This window comes from Apium graveolens, chromosome 10, assembly GCF_009905375.1.
Source record: "Apium graveolens cultivar Ventura chromosome 10, ASM990537v1, whole genome shotgun sequence".
Taxonomy (NCBI): Eukaryota; Viridiplantae; Streptophyta; class Magnoliopsida; order Apiales; family Apiaceae; genus Apium; species Apium graveolens.
In genome coordinates this window covers 101,036,005-101,062,133 of record NC_133656.1, presented here as the reverse complement: position 1 = coordinate 101,062,133, position 26,129 = coordinate 101,036,005, and the positions used below count along the sequence as shown (strand labels likewise).

At 38.0% G+C, this 26,129-nt stretch overlaps 1 protein-coding gene across 1 annotated transcript; it reads left to right on the top strand.

Annotated features, from left to right (window-relative positions):
• Positions 1–19,035: 19,035 nt before the first annotated feature.
• Positions 19,036–21,571, top strand: LOC141689974 (SEC1 family transport protein SLY1). The gene is made up of 2 exons (XM_074494530.1): positions 19,036–19,193; positions 19,441–21,571. Exons 1-2 carry the CDS (start codon positions 19,163–19,165, stop codon positions 21,279–21,281), a joined length of 1,872 nt encoding a protein of 623 aa, XP_074350631.1. The 5' UTR covers positions 19,036–19,162; the 3' UTR covers positions 21,282–21,571.
• The last annotated feature ends 4,558 nt before the right edge of the window (positions 21,572–26,129 follow it).

Here is a 26,129-nt window from a genome sequence, read left to right as displayed (position 1 = left end):
TATGATACTCATACCAGAAAGGTTAAGCCTGATAGACCAGATCAGGCCTGATGGAATAAAAAAGGCCCAAAAGCCCTAATTATTAATTAATTTCGTAATTAATTAATAAGGGAAAAATCAGCTATTGAGAAGAGTCCCGATAAGGATATAAATCCTTATAGATTAGCCTCAAGGGGACCTAAAAGGATAAGGAATCAGCTTCCTACTTCCTAGGACTCCTAAGTCTATCCTAATTCAGAGGCTTGTCCACCAAGTCTCCTATACCAAGTCTAATTCAAGGACTCCCACATCTATATAAGGGGCCTCACCCCACAAATCAGAACTACGTTTTTTGGCTTGATTCTCTAATTCACAGAGATACGTAGGCATCTCGTAAAGGCAGAATTAAGCTACGATACACGAGAGCAGCCATTAAAGGCCTTGAGCTCCCGAATCTTAGTAATAAATACAGCAAATAATAACCTTAGTTTTTTATCTATAACATTTGGCGCCGTCTGTGGGAAAGCACAACAACAACCATGGCGAGAACACGGAGAACAATTGGAGCTCTAGAGGAAGGAACACCATCAGAGACAACCCAGGTGATTTCATCAACCGTGGAGGTTCCTCCCCATTCAACTTATGCATCTACTCAAAAGGAAGCCCAGACAGGGGCAACTCAACCCCAGCTACAAGGGACAACTCCCCCGATTCAAGGTACGAATCCTCAAGTTCAACAAATACATATACCTGTGAATTCTCGACCCGTCGGGTATGAATATTCAACTATTGTTACTACTAACCCCCCTTATGGGATGCCCCTTCACCCTGAGGTTGGAGGAAGCGGATATGTTGGGCGAAGCGAAGCACGAGGGCGGTCGCCCCCCTATATACGAGGTTTGGGTCCTATCCCTGAGGATCGGGAATTTTCTGGTCCATACACTGAGAGAGACTCCGAATCTTCGGATGATGAAGTGGCCCCGAGAAGGAGGCGTCCTGGAAAAGAGCCAATGGCCGATGGAAAGCAACGCCCCCAGAGCACCCCAGGGGCGAATCCCCAAGAAGTGCAGGAAAGGATCAGGGCTCATGAGGCTGAAATCCAAAGGCTGAGACGTGATTTGGAGGCTCACCAGGCCACCAGACCCCAGATACTTCCTAGGGGGAGAAATCCTCCTCCTGTCATAGACATGGATGGTCCGGTAAGAAGAAGGGCTGCTGTCCCAAGAACTGATCCAAGCAATCTCCTTCCCCTTGGAGATCCTGATGATCCAACTCCACCTTTCACAGAAGAAATAATGAATGCCCATATTTCAAGAAAATTCAAGATGCCCACTATCAAAGCCTATGATGGCACGGGTAACCCCGCTAATCATGTTAGGACATTCTCTAATGCACTGCTGCTGCAACCCGTGAATGATGCTATAAAGTGTCGGGCCTTTCCTCAAACCCTGTCGGGTATGGCTCAAAGATGGTACAGTCGCTTGCCCCCAAACTCTATTGGATCATTCAGAGAATTAAGTTAGGCTTTTATTAAGCAATTCATTAGTGGAAGAGTCCATGAGAAAAGTTCAGCATCTCTTATGAGTCTTGTGCAGGGAGCTAAAGAATCCTTGAGGGATTACCTGAATCGTTTTACAAAGGAGGCTTTAAAAGTCCCAGACCTTGATGATAAGGTAGCCATGATAGCACTGCAACAAGGAACTAGGGATGAGTTTTTCAAGATGTCCTTGGCCAAACGTCCCCCTGAAAACATGTTGCAACTCCAAGAGAGGGCAGGGAAGTATATCAAGGTTGAAGAAAGCATGAGGAAGACCGTAGTAAGTAATGAGCCCACTGGAGGAAAGAAACGAAAAACTGATTTGGAGTATATCGCTAAGGACAAATATCCTAGAACCGAACAAAACCCTGATTCAACCCCCAAGAAGGGAGGACTTGGGCAAAAGTTCACTGAATACGCTAAGCTGAGTGCTCCTAGAAGTCAGATTTTGATGGAGATTGAGAAAGATAGAGATATTCGCTGGCCTAAGCCCTTGAAGGCTGATCCCGCCAAGCTAGATAAGAGCAAGTATTGCAGGTTTCACAAGGATGTTGGCCATGACACTGATGAGTGTAGGCAATTGAAATATGAAATTGAGTTTTTGATTCGAAAAGGAAGGTTGAACAAGTATACTGGAGATGGAGGGGACAGAAACAATAATGGAAGGAAGAACTTTGAAGATCGTAGGAGGGACCAAGATGATCAGGGGCGGAATCCCCAACCTAGAGGGCCGGTTATAAATGCAATTTTTGGAGGACCACGACGCCCTCGAGGACCTGTGATAAACACGATCTTTGGAGGTCCAACTGCTGCTGGATTGTCCAAAAATTCCAGAAAGGCATACACCAGGGAGGTTATGCATATTGTTGGCGAAGCCCCGAAGAGGGCCAGGACAGAAGTAACATTGGCTTTTGATGATTCCGACCTAGAGGGCGTGAAGTTTCCCCATGATGACCCACTCGTCATAACACCGATAATAGGAAATAGCCCGGTTAAGAGGGTCCTTGTGGATAATGGTGCTTCTGTGGATATCTTGATCCACGACACCTTTCTAAGGATGGGGTATAACGACTCCCAGTTGACACCAACCGACATGCCGATATATGGATTTGCTGGAGTAGAATGTCCTGTGGAAGGGATAATCAAATTGCCAACCACCATAGGTACGGAGCCAAGGCAAGCAACGCAGATGCTGGATTTCGTGGTGGTAAAGGCTATTTCAACTTATAATGCTATCATGGGGAGAACAGGGATACATGCCTTCAAGGCAGTCCCCTCTTCCTACCATTCAGTCATGAAGTTTCCCACCCGAAACGGGATTGGAGAAGAGAGAGGAGATCAAAAAATGGCTAGAAGCTGTTATGTGGCCTCTTTGAGGGCAGATGGAGTCGGGGGCAGGTTCTTCCTATTGAAGATATGGATATTCGAGAAAATGATGAGAATAGAGGAAGGCCAGCAGAAGAATTGGTTTCGGTTCCTTTAAACCCCAAGAATCCTGAGAGGATGACTTTCATTGGAGCCACATTAGAGGAGCCCCTTAGAGGGAAGTTAGTGAAAATTTTGCAAGAAAATAGTGATGTGTTTGCATGGTCAGCAGCTGATATGCCTGGCATAGACCCGGAGTTAATTACTCACAAGCTAAACGTGGATCCAAGCCGGAAGACAGTGAAACAAAAGAAAAGAAATTTTGCCCCGGAAAGACAAGAGGCTATAAAACAGGAAGTAGAAAAGCTCTTAGAGGCTGGTTTCATTGAGGAGATTCAATTTCCAGAGTGGTTAGCAAACCCTGTAATGGTGAAGAAGGCTAATGGAAAGTGGAGGATGTGTATAGACTTCACTGATCTGAATGATGCATGCCCCAAAGACTGTTTTCCGCTGCCTAGAATTGATACTTTGATTGATGCCACTGCTGGACATGAGATGCTGAGTTTCATGGATGGATTTAGCGGATACAACCAGATTAAAATGCATAAGGATGACATTCCAAAGGTATCATTTATCACTGACTTTGGTGTTTATTGTTATCTTGTTATGGCGTTTGGTCTCAAGAATGCAGGAGCCACCTATCAAAGGTTGGTGAATAGAATTTTTAAGGATCTTATTGGTAAGACTATGGAAGTTTATGTTGATGACATGTTAGTCAAGAGTCTAGTAAAGACTGATCATATAGCCCATTTAAGGGAAGCTTTTGAGGTCCTGAGGTACCACAAGATGATGTTGAATCCTACGAAGTGTGCTTTCGGAGTAGGATCTGGAAAATTCTTGGGATTAATGGTCTCAAAAAGAGGAATTGAGGCTAATCCCGATAAAATAAAGGCGATCCTGGACATGGAACCACCAAAAACTATCAAGGATGTTCAGAAGCTCACAGGAAGGGTTGCTGCGCTAGGATGATTCATCTCCAAGTCAGGAGACAAGTGCTTGTCATTCTTCAAGTCACTAAAGAACATTAAAGACTTTGTATGGAGTGAGGAAAATCAGAAGGCATTTGAAGAATTAAAGAAATATATGGGCCAGGCCCCGTTGTTGGCCAAGCCAGTTCTGAGTGAAGTTTTATTCTTGTACTTGGCTGTTTCAGAGAGCGCCTTGAGCGCGGTGTTGGTTAAAGAGGAACTGAAAGTCCAGAAACCCGTATACTATGTCAGCAAAATCTTGCATGGTGCTGAGTTGAATTATTCAACTATTGAAAAATTCGCTTTAGCCTTGGTAATGGCTTCAAGAAAGCTGCGTCCTTATTTTCAAGCTCACCAGATTGAAGTGCTAACAAATCAACCACTGAGAAACATCATTCACAGTCCCAAGGCAAGTGGGAGACTGATTAAGTGGGCAATAGAGTCGGGAGAGTTCGATCTCAAGTATAAGCCGCGCACGGCTATAAAAGCCCAGGCACTAGCTGACTTCGTGGTGGAATGTACCATACCCAACCAAGAAGTCGGGGGGGCAGGAAGATACCATACCTCAAGACAAGGGAGTCGACAATGGGGACAAAGAGAAGGATGATAAAGAATATTGGGTTCTCTATTTTGATGGGGCATCAAAAACAAACTCCAGTGGAGCAGGATTGGTTTTGCAAAACCCTGATGGATTCTTAATTGAGTATGCTATGAAGCTAGACTTCCCAACCACAAACAATGAGGCAGAGTATGAAGCCCTGATTGTTGGCCTTGGTCTAGCTGGGACACTTAGAGTAAAAAACTTAAAGGTCCGTGGAGACTCGAAGCTGATCATATCCCAGGTAAAGGGAGAATTTGAGGCAAGGGATGATACGATGGCTAAGTATGTACGCCTAGTAAGGGCTGTGATGACTCAATTTAATGAATGTCATGTTGAACACATTCCAAGGGAAGAAAATGCTAAGGCAGATGCGCTATCAAAGTTTGCTTCATCTGAGATAGAAGAAAGTTCAGGAAGTGTATACTTCCGTGTATTGAAGACACGAAGCATAGATGTTAAGCTTGTGGCTCCTATAGGCCTGGGGACGTCATGGATTGATCCCATCAAGGCTCACATTCAGACCGGTTGGTTGCCAAGTGATGCAACTAAAGCACGGAAGTTAACTATTCGAGCACTAAGGTACTCTTTGATAGATGGGATTCTGTATAAAAGATCTTTCGTGGTTCCTTACTTAAGGTGTCTCAGGCCCGATGAGGCACGCTTGGCTCTTGAGGAAGTGCATGAAGGTATTTGTGGGCAACACCTGGGGGGCAGGGCCTTGGCTCATAAGATAACCCGTTTAGGCTTCTATTGGCCAGAAATGATGGCTGATGCCAAAGAATATGTGAAGAAGTATGATCGCTGTCAGAAGCATGCACCAGTTGTTAGACAACCCCCCGAGATGCTGACCTCTATCAACTCCCCAATCCCATTTGCTATGTGGGGGATGGATATTCTAGGGCCTTTCCCTATGGCCACAGCACAAAGGAAGTTTCTGATTGTAGCCATTGATTATTTCACTAAGTGGATTGAAGCCAAGCCCTTGGCCAAAATCACAACTAAGCAGGTTGCACAATTCCTGTGGGAAAACATTATGTGCCGATATGGGATTCCCCGTATCCTCGTCACTGACAATGGAACACAATTCAACAATGAGGAATTCAAGAAGTATTGTGAAGAAAATGAAATTGAGTTACGGTTCACCTCTGTGGCTCACCCGCAAGCCAATGGGCAAGCGGAGGTAGCAAATCGGATAATCCTGGATGGACTACGGAAGAGGATCGAGAAGTCAAGAAATAATTGGGTGGATGAGATACTTCCAATACTATGGGCCTATAGGACTACCTGTAGAGTCACGACTGGAGCAACTCCCTTCATGTTGGCATATGGGGCAGAAGCAGTGGTTCCCGTGGAGATATCACATTCTTCTCCAAGAATTCAAGCTTTCAATGCTGGGGAAAATGAGGAAGGGCAAAGGTTGGCGCTGGACTTAATTGATGAAGTGCGAGATAAGGCACATGCAAAGATAGTAGAGTATCAGAAAAAGGCTTCGTTCTACTACAACCTAAGGGTTAAAGAGAGGTTTTTCAAACAAGGTGATCTAGTCTTGAGAAAAATAGAGGCTTCTGGTGTCGGACAGAAAGGAAAGCTAGCCCCAAATTGGGAAGGGCCGTACAGAGTCAAGAGCGTTCAGGGTAGAGGAACCTACAAGCTGGAAACTATGGATGGTTTTGAAGTCCCGAGGACCTGGCACGCACAAAACCTAAAGGTTTACTACGTGTAAGATAGGCGAAGTACGATTCTCACTTGTCATTGTGACAAGTAGGTTTAAAAGCACCTGGAAGCTTTGCTTGCGTAGGATTTTATATTCCAGTAGAATTTACATTGTCTAGTTATTATTGATTAGGGTCGAACCCATGCTATGTAAGGTTTTGAAAAACCAGACTTCATATTAAAGAGTTTGAAATTATTTCAATCCAAGGATGTTTAAGATTCAAATGCATATTAAGATTGTAAAGTCAAAACAGAAAGAGGTAAGAAAAGCAACATATAAAATATAAGCCCCGAAGGGTAATAAGTTCTGAATACGATTAAGTCAATACATAGAAAGCCACAATGGGCCAAACAAGAAAAACAAAATACTCAAAGATCCTTGAAGAAGTCATCATCGATGTTTCCTTCATCGGCAGCAGAAGAAGGAACTGGAATAGGATCAGCACCTCGAGGAGAAACAGTTTCGGCCTCAGCAGAAGAAGCAAGAATAGGAGAAAGAGGGATATCATCAAGAAGAGGCTCTTTCCCAGGAATATCAGGGACTGGATAGGCAGTGAGAGTCACCTCCGGAATCTTCTTCCCAATCTCCTCTACTATCTGCTCCCAACAGCTAGAAAAGGTCTCCGGGAAGTTAGCACCGTACTCAGCATTTAGGACATCCTGAAAGTCCTGAGATGCCTTATACTCAGCTATCACCTCAGCTCGGGCCCTTTGAGCATCCAGCTCCAGCTTACGAACTTTCTCCTTCTCATCCGCCAGCTCCTTCTCTACCTCACGGAAACGAGTGAAGTTGGCCTCGGAAGCCTTGAGGTACCTATCCCTGTCCCTCTCAGCAATAGTTAGGCTGGTCCTCACATCCTTCAAATTGTGAAGGCCATCCTGGAGATAGGTATCCATCTGCACGAACATATCAAAGTACAGTAAGTAATAAAAAAAACAGTTAAAAAAGGAAGAGGCTTACAGAAGCCACGGCCTGAGCACCCAGACGCTCAATCTGTAGGTCATCAGAAGACTCTACGATCTCAGCCCTGTCACGAGGCGTGATCACACTCTGAGACCAAACGGCGGCAGCCTCGGAACTCCCTACCACCGTGTCCCTCCTCTGAAGGCCCCAAGTAACGGTGAAGGGAGAGGTATCTTCATCAAGGCTAGGAGGCCTCTGGGATAAAAAGGTAGGGACGGCCTCCTGAACCGTTGTAACACCCCCAGATCCGGGGTCGGGGATCCGGGTCGTCACGAGTTCCATTTTCCTTAACAACACCCAATCTTAATAAATAATCAACTACTCTATACTTTGACCCCACAATAAACACACACACCACAAGTTATAGTCTCAGAGATGAATATCCAAAAATAATCACAAGTCATTTTATTCCACAATTATATGCCAATACACCTTAAACAGGTTTCTGAATAAATTTACATTTCTTTGCCATTATTACAATTCATAAATATACATAATCTGATACATCAAAAGTTGAAAGCCTAGCCTATTGGTAGTTCCTACCTCAGCTACGGCGGTATCAATGCTTCTAGAAAACTGCGGAACGCCTCCTAATCGCTTGCGAATCGGGAGCTTGGTTCTGTTCATCTTTTCTATCTGTTGTTGTGTGATGAAAGAAGAAAGCAAGGGTGAGCAGCAAGCCCACCAAAATAATATGTATAATGATTAATAGTATATGAGCCTTCTCATAGTACTCATGAAAGTCTTGGTCAAAAGAAATGAACCAAGTTTGATATCTTAATACGATGAAGTCGCAAAATATTCAGTATATATACATATATACTTTTCAAAATATTGGAAGTCCTCTTCCATGCATAATATACACAAAATCCCAGTGTATAACTGTATATATAAAAAAAATATCGTTGCAAGGTGATCTCATACATCTAACCTTGTCTCAACGTTTTTCTGAAAATCTTTGTCATTCATAAGACAATTATTAACTAGATATAAGTTTAAAAGATGAGGTTACCAAATACCCCAATATACTTATATCTTTCCCAATACTACTTGAACTACCACCGTTCAAGTTATAATTAGTTCAAAAGTTCATCACATAGATGAGACTACAAGACCAGATTTGAATAGATTAAATCTTTTAAAATATCATCAAAATAAAATGAAGTTATGAGATACTTCGTTTGATGTAAACATCATTTTGAAAACTTGACCCTGCCAACACTCAACAATCGCCCAACCGTAGCCTTTCTATCGAAGTGCTCTGGGTAGTGTTGCAGAAATTATCCAATTGGATGATGAACTCATTACGGGAGTTTGCCGCGCCAGGAAGACCACTTACGATGATCAGTCGTAGTAGTACAACCCCACCATTTTCTACATGTAGAGGAGAACCTGTCGGATTTACTTGTCAACCGAACACTGAACTCCTAAGGAATGGACCGCCTTAGCGGAACTTCCAGGCCATTTGGGCCAATATAATAAGGCTGGGCCGGCGCTACTCGACCACTTACGCCACTCCTAGTTCAGATGAAATCCATGACTCTGAAACGTAAAGCTCGTTTCCCCCTTTCCCCAAGTAGAAACTTGTTGATACGGCTCCACCAAGAAGTCGTACCTAGTTGAAAAGGAAAACTCACCGATATTTCCCAGGCGATGCCTGTTAATGGATTAACTTGTTCCAAGAATTTTACTTCCCGAATATTGGGTAAGTAATCAAAAACTCTTTTACCAAGACAGCAACCTTGTTGCGAATATAAAACACACCACCGAGCCGGATCCCCCAGGTTTTGAGCGAGTATTTAAATCCCCTTTTTAAAAGGAAGATCTTAAATATAAAAATAGTTTTGGGATCCGCTCTAACTTTTGAAAATCATTTTAAAGACTCGAAAACACTTTAAAGAGTGTTTGGAGTAAAACTGATTTAATGAAGTAAATCAGTCCCCAGAATATTTAGAAAATGTCTGAATATTATTATTTAAATAATATTCCCATAAAAAATAATCTTTATAAAATAATTGAAGTAGAAGTATTAAAACTTATACTTGAATTGAATAGCAAATAATCAAAGATATACTTATACGAAAGTAATATCTTTATTTGAATAATCAAAAATAAGTTTGATTATCGACACCTTATTCTTTAATAAAATAAAGAATATATCTCAGCAAATAATCGGAGTCATAGATCCTCAAATGAATATTCAAATAATATTCAATAAATAAAATAAGCTGAGTCATAATACCTCGAATGAATATTATAAATAATATTCATTAAATAAAATAAAGGAGTCATACATCCTCAAATGAATATTCAAATAATATTCAATAAATAATGTAAAGGAGTCATACGCCTTCGAATAATATTCGAAATAATATTCAATAATAAAATAAAGTTAAAGTTATCGAATAAACCTTATTCGATTAATAGTTTTAAAAACTATATCCATATATATATATATAAATAAATATATATATATATATATATATATATATATATATATATATACTCGGGAACATCGACTCCCGGTTTAGAAATATGTTCACCTTTTATCCCCTATACTAAGGGTATACGCAACTACTTGCTTATTTCTAGCATAGGTATTATGCAACTATAAGCATTGAAATCAACAGATAGATAACCAGATTACGAAACAGACATGCATATATACCATATTAGCATGCTCCAATATATCGCAAAATTTGCTAATAACAATCATGCAATATCACAAGATAATGCATATACATATATTTACATCACAACAACAGTATAACGGGTAGAAAACTTGCCTGAGCGACTGGGGTTACGAATGGCTCGGGACGAGTCTGGTAACCTATAAACCACAAGTAAGTTGGAATTAAACCAAAGTCACTTGTAAATCTATACTTTAACTAACTTAGACTCTAACGCTTGTTTTGCGCTCACTGATTCGCTTAAGCCACTCGGGTACCCTCGGCTCCACCATTTTTAATAATTTAACCTTTACGAGTTTTAAAGCGATTCCTTCGCGAGTGTCTTACCAACTGCCTAATACACTTACCATAAATGTTTCATATATTAATTAACCCTTTTTGGTCTTTAACCTATGTTTCAAAGTAAGGCGAGGGGAAAAGTTTCGTTCGCGAAACGCCGTTACTTGAAACGGTCGTTTCTCCTAAACCGTGCATCGGAATCGAACGAACTACATATCAAAACGAAGCTCGTAACATGAGCTATCTAAACATGGCAGTGGTCATAATCTAGAAGGGGGTTCTCGGGTCCTAATGTTATGCACAAAAACAGTCTACAGAAAATCGGACGTTACGACGGCTATGTTTACGCGATTTCCCAAATTTTAAACCATTCAATACCAACCACAAATCAACCCCAATTCAATCATACAACCAATATTCCTCAAAACCACATCATAACAGCCCCAACAAATCCACATTAACCATTTATACTTATTCCTCACATGAACTAAAAGCTTTACTTAGGTTCTTTAACTAATTACCAAGATTTACAACTCCAACAATGCAACAAAACCAACTAATCTCTACAAACTCAATCAAACTTCAACCAATCAAGCATCATGCTTCACATATGCTATATCAAACACATTCAATCCTAATTACTCAAAACTAAAGCTAGGGTTTGTAGTTTATACCTTCCTTGGAGAGTGGAGAATCAAGAGAATGGCTTGGAATCACCTTTAAAGCCCTTATCCAAGCTTAATCTAAACAAAACTTCAAGAACACAAATTTTAGTTCTTGAAAACACTATTCATCTTCTTCTTTCATGATTTATAGAAAAAGATTGGCTTGGAATTAGAAGCTTAAACTTATAGGAAGTATGTAATTATCCATGGGGAAGCTTAGATAATTACCTTGCTAAATAGTAAGTGGAGGAGCTTGGACTTTCATTTTTTAAGAAAACCACCCGAGAGCTTCATGAACAAAGCCTTGGTTGCTTTTGATTTTTGATGAAAATGATTTTTGCTTGGCTTGGTTGCTTGGTTTTTGTGCTTGCTTTAGTCAATTACCTTCTTGCCCTTGAATTTGTGTGGTTCTCATTCAACCACACCTCCTTCCTTCCCATGTCATGCTTATATCATCCTCATGATGTCATCCTCCCTTCCTTGTCCTCTTTCTATTGGTTGGATGACATCATTCCCACTAATCCCTTTGATTAACTTCCTAATCGTTTGCCTAATGACCGCTGATCTGTTATACGGTTCGCTTAACTTTCGTTCTCGTTTATCGTTTGAAGGATCATACCCGGGATCTTATTACTTAGGTTCCCTTAACCTTTCTCAATACATTATATTCCTTTTTATGATCCTCTATTATAATCCTTTAATTTAAATCCTTTTTATCCTGTTACCTTATACTCAATTCTCTCCGTATCTTGTGGATTTCCGGGAAAAACCAAAGTGTTCAGAATTGGATTCTGACGATCTTTACATACACTTATATACCACATAGAGTACTAATAATATCCCATAAGATCAATAACAGAACCCCTACATAGCGTGGCATGAACAGTTTTCTCATTCAGCAAAAACATTATTCATAAGGGTTTCAAAAATTTCCAAAAATTGGGGTTATTACAACCGTGACTGAAGGGCCGTCACCAATCCTAACCCGCTTGTCGCGGTGGGTCTCAACAACAGAGCCCTTTACGGCACGGGCCTCCCGCTTCTTGAAGATTGTGTCCAAAGCGGCCCTAGCTGCAGGCAAATACGAGCACGTAAGAAAAAGGACAAATAGAGAATGGAGAAAATGGAACAAAAAGGGGAAAGAAATACCCTCGGGACCAAGGTCACTTAGACCTAAACCTTGCAAATTACCCTCTGAAAGGATGAGAGCGTAATGGTGCAAGTTATCGGCAGTAATGGCCTTGATGGCCGCATCCTCATCTATCCCCAATTTTAGGTCTCTTAAAGACTCGTCTATACTTTTTGAGAAGTTGGGCCTGAAAAAATGGTCCCAACCTTCCTCGGAATCCAGAAATACATAAAACCACTCACTCTTCCATGTTGGATACGAGTCGGGATTGGTGCCAGAAATAAAGCAGGAACGAGCCAAGGATCTATGAACTATTTTGACCCATCCTTGGTCCTCAGAAGCATTTACAAATTTAAATAAATAATGAAAGACACAAACATTTGGCTGAAAACCGTCTTTACGAGATTGGGCCATATAACAGTGAATAAAACGCCAAGAGTTGGGTGTGAGTTGGGTCGGACAGACTCGGGCCTCAGCCAAAAGGCGAAAAACAAAAGGATGAGGAGGTAGGCGAAAACCAGCATAGAAGGTTTCCTTATAGACCCGAATGGCCCCAGGTTTTGGGTAGCAGGCCCTATCATTTGGGCCTGGAGCCTCGGCCCTATAAGGGTGAGAAATGCCAAAAAGGCGGGCTATGGTACCTACTTGATCTGGACCAAATCTAGAAGGATAATTATATGCATCTAAGTGTAACATGTTAGGAAAGGCTTGCCCAAATTCAGTTAAAAGATCCCTAAGAGAAATAACTGAGGAATGTACAAGAGATTTTTTACCTCGGCTGGCCCTAGAGGGACGGGCAACAGCTTGGGGGACATGGGAGTGAGATGAATCAGAATCCGCCATGGATGAAGACAAAAACCCAGGAAGCTCTTGAAAGTAAGTAAAGAAGATGAAGATTCAAACGGAATCTTCAAAATAAGCCCAGAAAGCGGCGGAGTAGAAAGCCGAAAATCGCTTGGAGGTGGCGATTCTTGAGAGACTAATTGCAGAGTTGAAGTTTAGAAATTTTTGTGAAAGTGAAGTGTGAGAAATGAACTCACACTCCACCTCTTATATAGAGGAGCTCAAAGATGCACAAACGGGCCTGGGCCTAAGAAAAAGGCGGGAAGCCCATAAGATTTGAATTTTGAAAAGGTTTAAAATCAAAGTTCATTGAATGAATCAAGGCTCGAACAGCCTCAACAACGCCCAGGATGCATCATCCCTAGTCGTTGTTAGAAGTGTGGCTCCTAGGCGTGGTACAACAACGCCCAGGAAGCATCTGTCCTCAACAACGCCCAGGGTGCATAATCCCTAGCCGTTGTTAGAAGTGTGGCTCCTAGGCGTGGTACAACAACGCCCAGGAAGCATCTGTCCTCAACAACGCCCAGGATGCATCATCCCTAGCCGTTGTTGGAAGTGTGGCTCCTAGGCGTGGTACAACAACACCCAGGAAGCATCTGTCCTCAACAACGCCCAGGATGCATCATCCCTAGCCGTTGTTAGAAGTGTGGCTCCTAGGCGTGGTACAACAACGCCCAGGAAGCATCTGTCTCCAACAACGCCCAGGACGCAAGTTTCCTAGACGTTGTTAGAAAACAGTCTCCTAGGCGTGGGTGCACGACGTCTAGGATCTATGAAAGCATCTGTCTCCAACAACGCCCAGGACGCAAGTTTCCTAGACGTTGTTAGAAAACTGTCTCCTAGGCGTGGGTGCACGACGTCTAGGATCTATGAAAGCATCTGTCTCCAACAACGCCCAGGACGCAAGTTTCCTAGACGTTGTTAGGAAACCGTCTCCTAGGCGTGGATCAACAACGCCCAGGAAGCATCAGCCTCCAACAACGCCCAGGACGCAAGTTTCCTAGACGTTGTTAGGAAACTGTCTCCTAGGCGTGGATCAACAACGCCTAGGATGTATTGAGCAGCAAAAGTTCTATTTTTCTGATCATTTAATTAGAAATTAGGGAAAAAATCCAAGGAAATTCCTTAAGTATTTTCTGAAAAATGTTAATATTTTCAGAAATAAGGAATAAATCCAGAAAATTAAAGGATAAATCCCAGAAATTAGGGGAAAAATCCAGAAAAATAAGGAAATTTCCTTAAATATTTTCTGAAAAATGTTAATATTTTCAGAAATAAGGAATAAATCCAGAAAATTAAAGGATAAATCCCAGAAAATCCCAGAAAATTAGGGAAAATCCCAGAAAATTAGGGAAAAATCCCAGAAAATTAGGGAAAATCCCAGAAAATTAGGGAAAAATTCCAGGAAATTAGGGAAAATCCCAGAAAATTAGGGAAAAATCCAGAAAATAAGGGAAAAATCCCGGAAATAAGGGAACAATTCCTGGAAATTAAGATAATTCCTGAATAAAAGGAAAAATTCATTGTAAATGTGTAGGTCGCTCCACACTTTACGGAAAAGCGAAACCCTGTAAGGGAACAAATAGACTTAACTTCTGCGAAACCTAATCAATGTTTCCCAAAAGTTGGGGGGCAAATGATTGGGATAAATAAATTATGATTGTATAATTAAATACTGCATTAATTGTACAAGTTGTGGGTTGCTAGGCCCAATAAAAAGATATATGATACTCAGACCAGAAAGGTTAAGCCTGATGGACCAGATCAGGCCTGATGGAATAAAAAAGGCCCAAAAGCCCTAATTATTAATTAATTTCGTAATTAATTAATAAGGGAAAAATCAGCTATTGAGAAGAGTCCCGATAAGGATATAAATCCTTATAGATTAGCCTCAAGGGGACCTAAAAGGATAAGGAATCAGCTTCCTACTTCCTAGGACTCCTAAGTCTATCCTAATTCAGAGGCTTGTCCACCAAGTCTCCTATACCAAGTCCAATTCAAGGACTCCCACATCTATATAAGGGGCCTCACCCCACAAATCAGAACTACGTTTTTTGGCTTGATTCTCTAATTCACAGAGATACGTAGGCATCTCGTAAAGGCAGAATTAAGCTACGATACACGAGAGCAGCCATTAAAGGCCTTGAGCTCCCGAATCTTAGTAATAAATACAGCAAATAATAACCTTAGTTTTTTATCTATAACATATTTGTTAAGTGTTAAATGTGTTTGGATGTATAAAAATAATATTAATTGAGTATTTTAATTTTTATATGTTCAAATAAAATATAGATAATTGTCATATCTTCCTATTTATTTTTATGTTGTGATATGATTTTATAGAAAATATATGGATTTTATAAAATCTTTTTCCGAGTATTTAAAAACTATTTTCTACAATCGGGAACCAACCGACGTCATCCGTTTTTACGTTTTTATAACCCAAAACTCTTCCGAGAACTCCTTCCTAACCTAATTGCAATATTCCGATCATTTTCCATGTTTCGACCTTTTCGATCTGGCGTACGGTTTGTCATGTGCGGGTCCCGGCGTAATATTTTTGATACATTATTCGTTTCGGTAAATCAATAAAACTCGTATTTTCGATAAACGGGATCTTTTTATTAAACTATCACAATTATCACCTCGTAATACGTGTAACCAGGCGCTAAGACCAAGACCGCAGTACAAATTGTACTGGTTTGGATAATTATCCCGAAAACCGGTGCCGTTTAGATCAGTTTTTATAAATAAACGTACCATTTTGTATCTGGAATGATCCAACGGGATACTAATTTTCCGTAATTATAAATAGCCTTTACCGTATTTTATTTCGTACCGAAAATCATTTGCAGACAGTAATTATATAAATTTCCAGAGAAAATCTATATATGCATATAATCTTTCTGAGAATCAAACCAACAAATCAAGGTGTTAGTGATTTCTGTTTGGAAAGCTCGAGTAACCAAATCGAAGGTCTCAGAGTGTTCTATCAGTTTCTTCAAGTTTCAGAACTGCAGAAATCAAGGTTTATTTTCTATATTTTTATTTATTTTCGAATTAATTTGATTAAAAATATGAATTTTTGTTCGGAAAATTGTTTGAATGATTTGATGATTGCATGTTGTAGAGCTTATTTCCCTGATGATTTTGATATATTATATGATTGATTTGGAGTTCAATAACATGTTCAAAATTGAGTTTGATTTTCGAATTTTGAAATTAGGGTTTATAACCCGTATGAATGTTCTTAATTGAAATTTAGGGCTTTTTGATCTAAGGGTTATTAGTTGTTGTATTATAGTGGGTTGTGTTGCTTATAAAATTTGCAATCGATTAGTATATAGCTCGTTAACAAAGGATGTTTGAATCGAAGGGAGTTGTGTTTTGAAGTTCACGTTTCCGGCGAACTTCTCGGCCAAATTCCGGCCAACTCAGGGATGAGTTGAGTGATTTGATGGCATGGTTGTGTTCCTGGTATTGTGTAGATGTGATATGGAGGTGGTGGTGGCCTGAGCATCCCTAGATCGATTTCTCCGGCGAAACAGGGTGTTTTCCGGCGACCCCCCTATAAATTACAGTTTAGTACCTGGAATTTTGGGGACGATGCAGTTTGGTCCCTGAAGTTTCTAGAGTTTGCAAAAATAGGATTTCTGTTTTAAAAATGTTTAAAAATCATATTTTCTATTTATTTTAATTATAAAAATCCATTTTTAATTTCTGAAAATTCCAAAAATTATTATTTTAATTCCAAAATTATTTTTAATTCAAAAATAAATCTGAATTAATTAGTTAATTAATTTCAGTTAATATTTAATTGATTAATTGGTCAATTAATTCGAAAATTAATTGATAAATTGATTTAATTAATTATTAATTGATTTTAATTAATTATTTAATTAGATTTAATTATTTAAAAATGATTTAAAAATTTCGAAAAATAGTTTCGAGTTTTAAAATATTATTTTAAATTGTTTTCAAGGCTCGATAATTATTATAAAATTGTTTTGAAGCCAGATTTGGCCAACCGAACCTTGTTTATTACTCTGAAATTGATCCGACGACCCATTTTAATTCCGAAAAATGTTTTGAAAATCATTTTAAATACCCGAAAGCCTGTTTATGACCCGAAACTTCTTTATAAATGATATATCATTGATTATTTGACGTGTTATGTGTTATATGTGACTTGTTGGTTGACTGTCGGTCTATATGTTCGGTGTTTACTTGTTTATAGCGTAACATTCAATCCATTAATCGGATTTGGGTGAAACGAAGGGTAGATATAAGTATGTTTCGAATAGAATCGTATAAGTTGAGTATTGATAGATGCTTATGATATGTGAGCAGAAGAGACAAGGCGTAGGAAAGAGAAACAGGTAGTCGAGGAGTAGACGGTTGTGATTGGAAGTTAGTGTTGTATAACAAGCTAGCACCAGGCAAGTGTTCTGAACTTTCTCGAGATATATTGTAGTTGATTGATAGTCCTGTTTTATATTGCAAGTGCTTTGAAGCACTGAACCCTAAACCCTGATTTCAGTTATTGATCTTGAGCCGTAAATTTTATTCTTTCTAAACCATTGATTGTTGTACACCCAGATACGAACCACAAATATACGATACTACTCCACAAATACATACAAACTAAATACCAAACACTGAATCGAATTACTTACATACTCAACCCATTGTACCTTATGATTTGAAAGTCCAATTCCTGGTAACCCTGAAACATTGATTACTTTGTTATCCAATTCTTTCATTACCTAACGGCCAAGCTTTGAAATTGCCATATTGATCCTTTATGAAGGTTGAAACCATTTCATTAGTGAACATCCAACATTGTTATGATTCTGTTTATTGCTTTACATTGTTTATTCTGTTATTATGTTAGAATTGGATTGTTTTATAAAATTGTGGACCAGATTCGTGGTCAGACCATATAAATGGTCAAGTTGGGCCAATGTGTGCCTTGGATCCAGTAGTTAGAGAAGTGTTGTGTGCTTTGCTCGGGGTTAGTGCGTGACTGATCAGCAGCCTAACCTTGGTTTTTAAAATGAAAATATAATATCCAATTCTAAATCATAATTCATTGTTCACTTGATATCATAACTTTTTTCACTTGATGATCATTATTCTCAGTCTTGTCTTTTAGACTTGCTGAGCTAGTTAGCTCATTTGTGCGATATTGTTTATGTTCTTTTCCAGTTAAGAAGGAACCAGTTGGTAGCGAGGATCCCCAGTCCAGCGCGAGAGCTAGGGGTTCAGGTTGATCGAGTTAAGCTAGTAGGCATCTTTTGGAATAATTTAAATTTGTAAAAGTTTGTAATAATGCTTAATACTCAGTTCTGAGTTTGAATAGTTGGGATTTGGACGGTTTGTAATATAAGTGTGTGTTTGGCTTGTGTGCATACTTTAACCTGTTGCGATCCGTGTTAGTTGGTAAGTAGGGTCACTGCATATTATTATTATCTTTATTATTGTTATAAGTAGGTTATAAATAAGGTGTGTGTATGTGTGGACCCCAAACTCGGACCCGGGTTTGGAGGGCGCCACAATATATTTTTAAGTGTTAATCTAACTTTAAGTATAAGAATTAAGATATTATATATAAAAAAATATTTATCATAGTTCATTTAAATAAAAACAGTTCTGACTTATAAGTTAAATTATCCAAACACTTGTATAACTTATATTCATTTATCAACTTATCACTTATCGCTCATTTATTCACTTTAAGTGCACGTTTGGGAAATCTTAAAATAAGTAACTTATGACTTAAAATGATTAAGTGCGAAATAAGTGATAAGTTGATAAATACTTATAAGTTCTATAAGTGTTTGGATAAATTTACTTATAAGTCAGAAGTTTTTTTACTTAAATGAATTAAAACAAATAATTATTAAATACAATTATCTTAGTTCATGAATCTTAAATTAGTAAATATTTAAAAATTTATATTTTAAAATCAAAACTTTAGAAAAAAATGAAAAAATGAAAATAAGTTGGAAAAAAGTACGTTACTGCCAACTTTCAACTTATCAGCTTATAAGTTGTAAATTCAGCTTATAAGTTGGGTCGACAAACACTCGTCGATAAGCTGTTACGGGCTTATAAGTGACTTATAAGTATATTGCTAAACAGACTTATTTTAAAATTTATATTGCTAAACAGACTTATTTTAAAATTTACCAAACGACCTTGAAAGGCAAAGCGGTCACATTTACTAGTAAAATATAAAAGCGAACGGGCAAAGCGAGTAAAATTGCAGATAGAAGTTCCGATCCAGTGTGAAATTGAATCTCACAATTCAATTACTACAAAATTACTCATCTTTCAGCCACCGCCGGAAAACTAGATCAGCTACCAATGGCACTCAATCTCCGTCAGAAACACACCGGTAACCACCTTTTTACAGATCCATCTCTCTCTCTCTCTCTCTCTCTCTCTCTCTCCCCCTCCCTCTCACTGTATATAGTGATTCTCATTTCATTTCATTTGATAATTTGTATAAACAGGAGCTCTCTCTCTCTCGTATATAGTGATCCTAATTTGATTTAATTTGATAATTTGTATAAACAGGAGCTCTCTCTCTCCAGTGTATAGTGATTCTAATTTGATTCTAATTTGATTATTTTTACAAACAGAATGCATAATCCGTATGTTGAATCTGAATCAACAATTAAATTCAACCACTGCAACTGCTAATGAAGAAGTTTATAAGATCCTCATTTACGATAAGTTTTGTCAAGACGTTCTATCGCCTTTAATTCATGTTAAGGATCTCCGTAAACACGGAGTTACGCTGTATTTTCTGATTGATAAGGAACGTCAACCGATACACGATGATGTGCCTGCTGTTTATTTTGTACGTCCTACTCACCGTAATGTCCAACGGATTATTTCTGATGCGTCGAGAGGGCTTTACAATTCGTTTCATTTGAATTTCTCTTCGTCGATACCGAGGGGGCTTTTGGAGGATTTGGCGTCAGGGACGTTGAGTTCGGATTCGATTCAGAGAGTTGGGAAGGTGTATGATCAGTATATGGAGTTTGTTACCTTGGATGATAATTTGTTTTCGCTTGCGGATAAGAATTGTTATGTGCAGTTGAATGATCCATCGGCTGGGGATAGGGAGATTGAGGAGATTGTGGAGAGAATTGTTAGTGGATTGTTTTGTGTTCTGGCGACACTTGCGGTTGTTCCGGTTATTAGGTGTCCAAGAGGTGGCCCGGCGGAGATGGTTGCATCGTTGCTTGATCAGCGGTTGCGTGATCATTTGTTGGTGAAGAATAATTTGTTTACGGAGGGTGGGAATTTTTCGGGTTCTTTGCAGAGGCCGATTTTGTGTTTGTTCGATAGGAACTTTGAGTTGTCTGTTGCGATACAGCACGATTTTAGGTATAAGCCTCTTGTTCATGATGTGCTTGGATTGAGGTTGAATAGGTTGAATGTGCAGGGGGAGAAGGGTGGTATGAAATCTTTTGAATTGGATAGGCTTGACCCATTTTGGGTGGCGAATGGATCATTGGAATTTCCTGGAGTTGCAAATGAGATTGAGACTCAGTTGAACAAGTATAAGAAGGATGTAGATGATGTCAACAGGCGGACTGGTGGAAATGCGGGAGCTGAGTTTGATGGGACGGACTTGATTGGCAACACGAAACATTTGATGAGCGCAGTTAATTCACTGCCCGAGTTAACTGAGCGAAAGAAAGTGATTGACAAGCACACCAATATTGCTACTGTGTTGTTAGGTGAGATCAAAGAGAGGTCTTTGGATTCTTATGCTACAAAAGAGAGTGAAATGATGGTTAGAGGGGGAATAGACCGGAGCGAACTTATTGCTGTACTCAAAGGAAAGGGAACTAAGATGGACAAGTTGCGGTTTGCTATCATGTATCTAATTTCAACTGAAAGTCTTCCTCCATCAGAAGTAGAAATGGTTGAATCGGCTCTTAAGGAGTTTGAGGTAGATACCAGCGCATTTCAGTATGTCAAAAAGATCAAAGCATTGAATATATCATTAGCATCTGCAAGTTCTGCCAGCAGAAGCAATATAGTTGATTGGGCTGAGAAGCTATATGGACAGTCTATCAGTGCTGTAACTGCTGGAGTTAAGAATTTGTTGTCTAGTGATCATCAGCTGGCTTTGACAAGGACAGTTGATGCGTTGATGGAGGAGAGACCCAATCCTGAAATTGAATCTTACCTTCTGTTGGATCCTCGTGCTCCCAAGTCAAGTGCCGGTTCAGTTACCAGCCATCTGAGAGGACCATTCAAGGAAGCTATTGTTTTCATGATTGGTGGAGGTAATTATGTGGAGTATGGAAGCTTGCAAGACCTTGCTCAACGTCACCAGCCCGCCAAGCATATTATATATGGAACAACAGAAATTTTAACGGGTGGGGAGTTTGTAGAACAGCTTGCAGCTCTGGGGCAGAAGATGGGATTAGGAAGCAGCAGCAGTGTTGGTCCAATCCCTTAGAACCGGAAGAATCTATCTTTGTGATGCAAAACCATCGGTCATTTGTGTATTAGAATATGCCCTACAAAACCCTAGTTATATATACAATTGTATACCCTATGCTGTTCATCGTAGGAGTGCATGATATGTCCTCTTAAGTATCATCGTAGGAGTGCATGATATGTCCTCTTAAGTACCTGCAGGTTTCTGAAATCCTAATTTTGATCTAGTCCCTGCATTTGTTCACTTTCTTTAAATTTCTTTGTGTAGTTTTATTCCGAATCTATTTATACATTCCTATTTTTTTAATACATGAATCCACTTTTTTCCTGTCAATTCCTCTGCTTTTATTCTTTGGTTTTGTTCATGTTATTCGTCTCTAATTATAATCAGCCGGTGTAAGCTTATGACTGAAACTTGAAAAGTTGTACTTGTTTAGTTACTCAAACATAGTCTTACTTATTTTAGTTGTGTGGCTTCTAGGATTAATTTTTGCAGCAAGTTGATCATAAACCATCCAGGTGCTCTTACTTTTTTGAGCTTCTGATCTAAACACAGTTCAATGCAACAACTTCAAGTTGCCAACAAAATTCTACTATTAACAAAGCACCTGCCATTCCTTTAATCTATCACCAATTTTGAAACCTAACAAGAATCCCAATTATTAGGTCCAGAGAACTTCTGCTGCAAACTATCTAAAGTTTGGATGGATGTCCCCTTTCTATTAAATAGAATGATGTACATTCCCTGGTTTCAATGTTTTGGAAATTGTGCTTGATGCTAGCCTTTAAGATAATAAATTTGAACATTAACATTACAACGTATGGCTAAAAACTAGGCTGCATTGGGCATGGCCTAATTCAAGTACTCTAATAAAATATGTTAAATTTCTGTGTTGCTGCATGAACTAGGTTCTTTGCACATTATTTGCATACCATTAGATTTGCATCAGATTTAGGAGGATCCATTCGTGACGATGATGCCAGCTTCCGTGTTTGGTATCCAATATGATCACAAAGTAAAGGGGTATCTGAGGAAATTTAGTAGTATCAGTCTGTTAGTGATATATGGACTTAAATGATATTCTCTTGTAAGTACTTTGTCTTGTTCCATGTAATATGTATCTTATGAAAATTTGAGATGATTCTGTTGATGATATATGAGCTTTAAGTACTTCGTCCATGCCATAGTCAGCTTGGCTTCTCGAATTGATAAAAGGTAAAGAAACAGAATGGGTCTTGACTTTGGCTTTTGATCTAGTTGATCAAGGTTTCTGCAATTCTAACACTAATCTACTTGCAATTGTCCACTTGCTTAAAATATATATATATATGAGTGTTCATAACAGTTGTGTGTGAAGTTTTTGAACTATGGATGGGTTTTGTCAAACTCTCTATTAACTTTTTTTCTTTAGTTGGTGGTTCACATTAATATTCTTTTCTTGGTTGTATTGAGGTTCTTATTGTTGTAGTCTTATGAAGCAAATCAAGTGTGCTTATTGGTGAATTAGAGCTAGTCATAGTGTGTGTGTTTTTTTTTTGGCAGGGTCATGGTGTGTTTTAGATGATCTTTTTGGGAAGTAGAATCAGTTGGTGGTTTGTGACTTGTTTTGGCTTTAGAGTGTATTGAAAAGGTATATACATGTAATGCCTTCCTCTTTTCAGTATATTCAATGGTTCAAATTTTACGTACATATCTCTTTTAAGGAGTTAATTACATTTTGTAATCTTTATCTTTCATTAAATAACAAAATTATATACTTATTTTCAAAAATACAGTTTGCAACCCTAACTTTCGATATCAAATACAATATGCATCCTTTTAAGAATTTTGTTAAACATATTTATATTTTGGAAGGTAAAATTGAAATTCAGTAAAATATTTAAATAATAATTTTAATTTTTTTAAATTAAACTAAAAGTTAGAATTTTAAATTATAAAAAAATATTAATATCAATTATTTTATATTTTACTCAATATAATTTTTAAAATTTTAAAATATAGATATATTTAGAAATTTTATGATTATATATAAACATATATTTTGCTTAATAAACATATTTGAAGTATTTAACATTATGATTAATTTAGCTGCCAGTATTGTATAGATAAAAATGCTCTAATTATCAAGTAAAATCAGAAGAAAGTCCGGGAGCAAACGACGAGCTACTTGGGGAGTAGAACATTACACCAAAAATGGAGATTGGATGAACTGAGAAACATGTTTATTACAGTTTATTATTAGAATGACTTTTTTGAAAGATAAGAAAAGAAAAGAATTTGAAAATAAGTTTTCTTTTGTGTTTCCCATTTTTCTTCCCACTTTTTAGATGACGGAAAAAAAGGTAACAAATAATATTTGTAAAAAAGAAAAGAGAAAATTGCATTTTACACCCTTATATTTGGCCAAAAATCAATTTTATATACTTATTTTCATAAATTGCAGTTTACATCCCCATACTTTAAAATCCGCTTCAAGTTGCACCTTTTTTGCCAAATTTTGTCAATTTTTTTGCCCAAATTATTGTCTTCAACAACATATATAATCTATTATTGAAGAAAAAAGATGAGATATATTGTCAGAGATAACAATTTGGGCTAAAAATTTAGCCAAAAATGGTGCATGTTGGAGCGGATTTCAAAGTAGGGGGATGCAAACTGCAATTTATAAAAATATGTATATGAAATTGAGTTTTGGCCAAATATAAGTTGTGCAAAATGCAATTCTCTTAAAAGAAAATAAAAATTGATCTGGTGGTTGTATTCTCATTTATTTTGCGGCAAATAATTTGACTTTGTGTAATATATTTGTCGGTGAACGGACAATCTATTTATAAAAACTTAACAAAATAATAATATATTACTTTTAAGATAATGTAGTCTAATTATAAAAAATTAAGATGATAATATACTGTTGTGCAAAACATACCCGTATTATAATAAGATTAAGTCAAATTGAAAGCCCTAAGAATTAGTTGTATGATAATCTAAATTTGTATTTTGTACTATATTATTTGAGTCTGTAAAAATGTCAAAGATTAAACTGAAATATTTTTCTATAAACAGTCTTAAGCCTAAAAATAAACTCTGGAAGAAGATCAAGAAGAGAATGCCTTAGAGAAATTGTAGATCAAGATATCTACAAGTCACAGATCAAGTCATATGGAGAAGTCATTCGAGAACTCCAGAATGACTTATCGAGAAGTCCAAATTGGTCTATCGAGAAGTCCCAGAGATATCGACAAGTCAAATGAAGATATGAAGATTGGAGATATCGACAAGTCATTTCTGCATATCAAGAACTAAGAGATATCGACAAGGCAAATGAAGATGTAAAGATTAGAGATATCGACAAGTTATTTCTACATGCAGAGATTTGGAGACCTCGACAAGCCAAGTTCACTTATAGAGAACTCAGAGATCTCGACAAGTCAAAGTTACCTATCGAGAACTCATAGACCTCGACAAACCAAATTTACTTATAGAGAACTTGGATACCTCGACAAGTCAAAACACTTATAGAAAACTAAGAGATCTCGATAAGCCATTATACTTATCGAGATGTCAGTTCTCTATAGATCAAACTAGAGATCTCGATATGAAACTCAAGTACAGAATGCAGACAAGTTAAATATTCAAGATTATCAATCAACAAACGATCTAATCACTTAGATTGAAAATTCTACAAAAGCAGTTTGAAGAGTACAAGATCAAAGGTCAAGATTAACTGACATATGAAAGTCACAGATTCAAAGGATTTGCAAAGATACACTAAGCCAGAAATGAAAATTTTTAGAGATAATTTAAAGTAGCGTTTAGTACATTCTATTGCATGCTATGTAAACCTGTGTTTACTAATCTATAAAGTAAATACTGGTCATTTTCTTTTGAAATTGTATCAAACAGATCTAGTTTTCTTGTAACTCTCTCAAGGAAGAAGCTGAGTTCTTTACTTACAAAGAACCCAGGATTTGTAAAAAAACATTGGCTTGATTTTAATACAAAATTAAGTGAGTTTTAAAATATTGTGTGCACTGTTTAATTTCAGGTAACATAATATAACTGCATTTCTAATATGCTTTGTTCACCAAGTAACAAATATTCAAAAAGCCTTAAAATTGTCCAAAACACATTAACCCCCCATGTGTTGTATTCATTACCTAACAAGTGGTATCAGAGCAAAATCTGAAGCAAACAAATTAAAGATCTTGGAAGAATGAATACACAGAAGATTAGCAGTATCAAGAAACCTGCCTTTGATAGTCTAATTACACATTATGAAAAAAGAAAATGTTGTTGTTTATAAAGATGGCCAACCCATTATATGTTCAGATTCTCAAGAATGGTCCTTTCACCCCCATGGAAAGAGTTGAGTTATCTACAGATGGAGACATGGTCATTCCAGCTCATTATGCTCCTAAAGATCCCTCAAAATTTACTGAACCTGAAAAGGAGAAAGTCTCTCTGGATAATGGTTTGCAACTGATTTTAATAGAGTCACTTGACAATGTATTGTACAATAACATTATCAACTGTGACACATCCAAAAAGATCCGGAAGAAGATAAAAATTCTATGTGAGGGAACATAGGAAGTTAAGTCAAACCAAAGGAGAATTTTGGTATCTCAGTATGAGGGTTTTATGGCTAAACCAAAGGAGAGAATAAATGGTGTTTTTGAAAGGTTCAATAAGCTGATTAATGACTTGCAGCTTCATGACAAATACTATGAAGCTGAGGAGGTTAACTTGAAAATTTTGCTCACCCTTCCTGACCATTTATAACGGAAGATATCAGCTATAAGAGAAGGGAGAGACTTAGAAAGATGACATTGGATGTTTTATATGGTATATTAAAAACCTATGAACTGG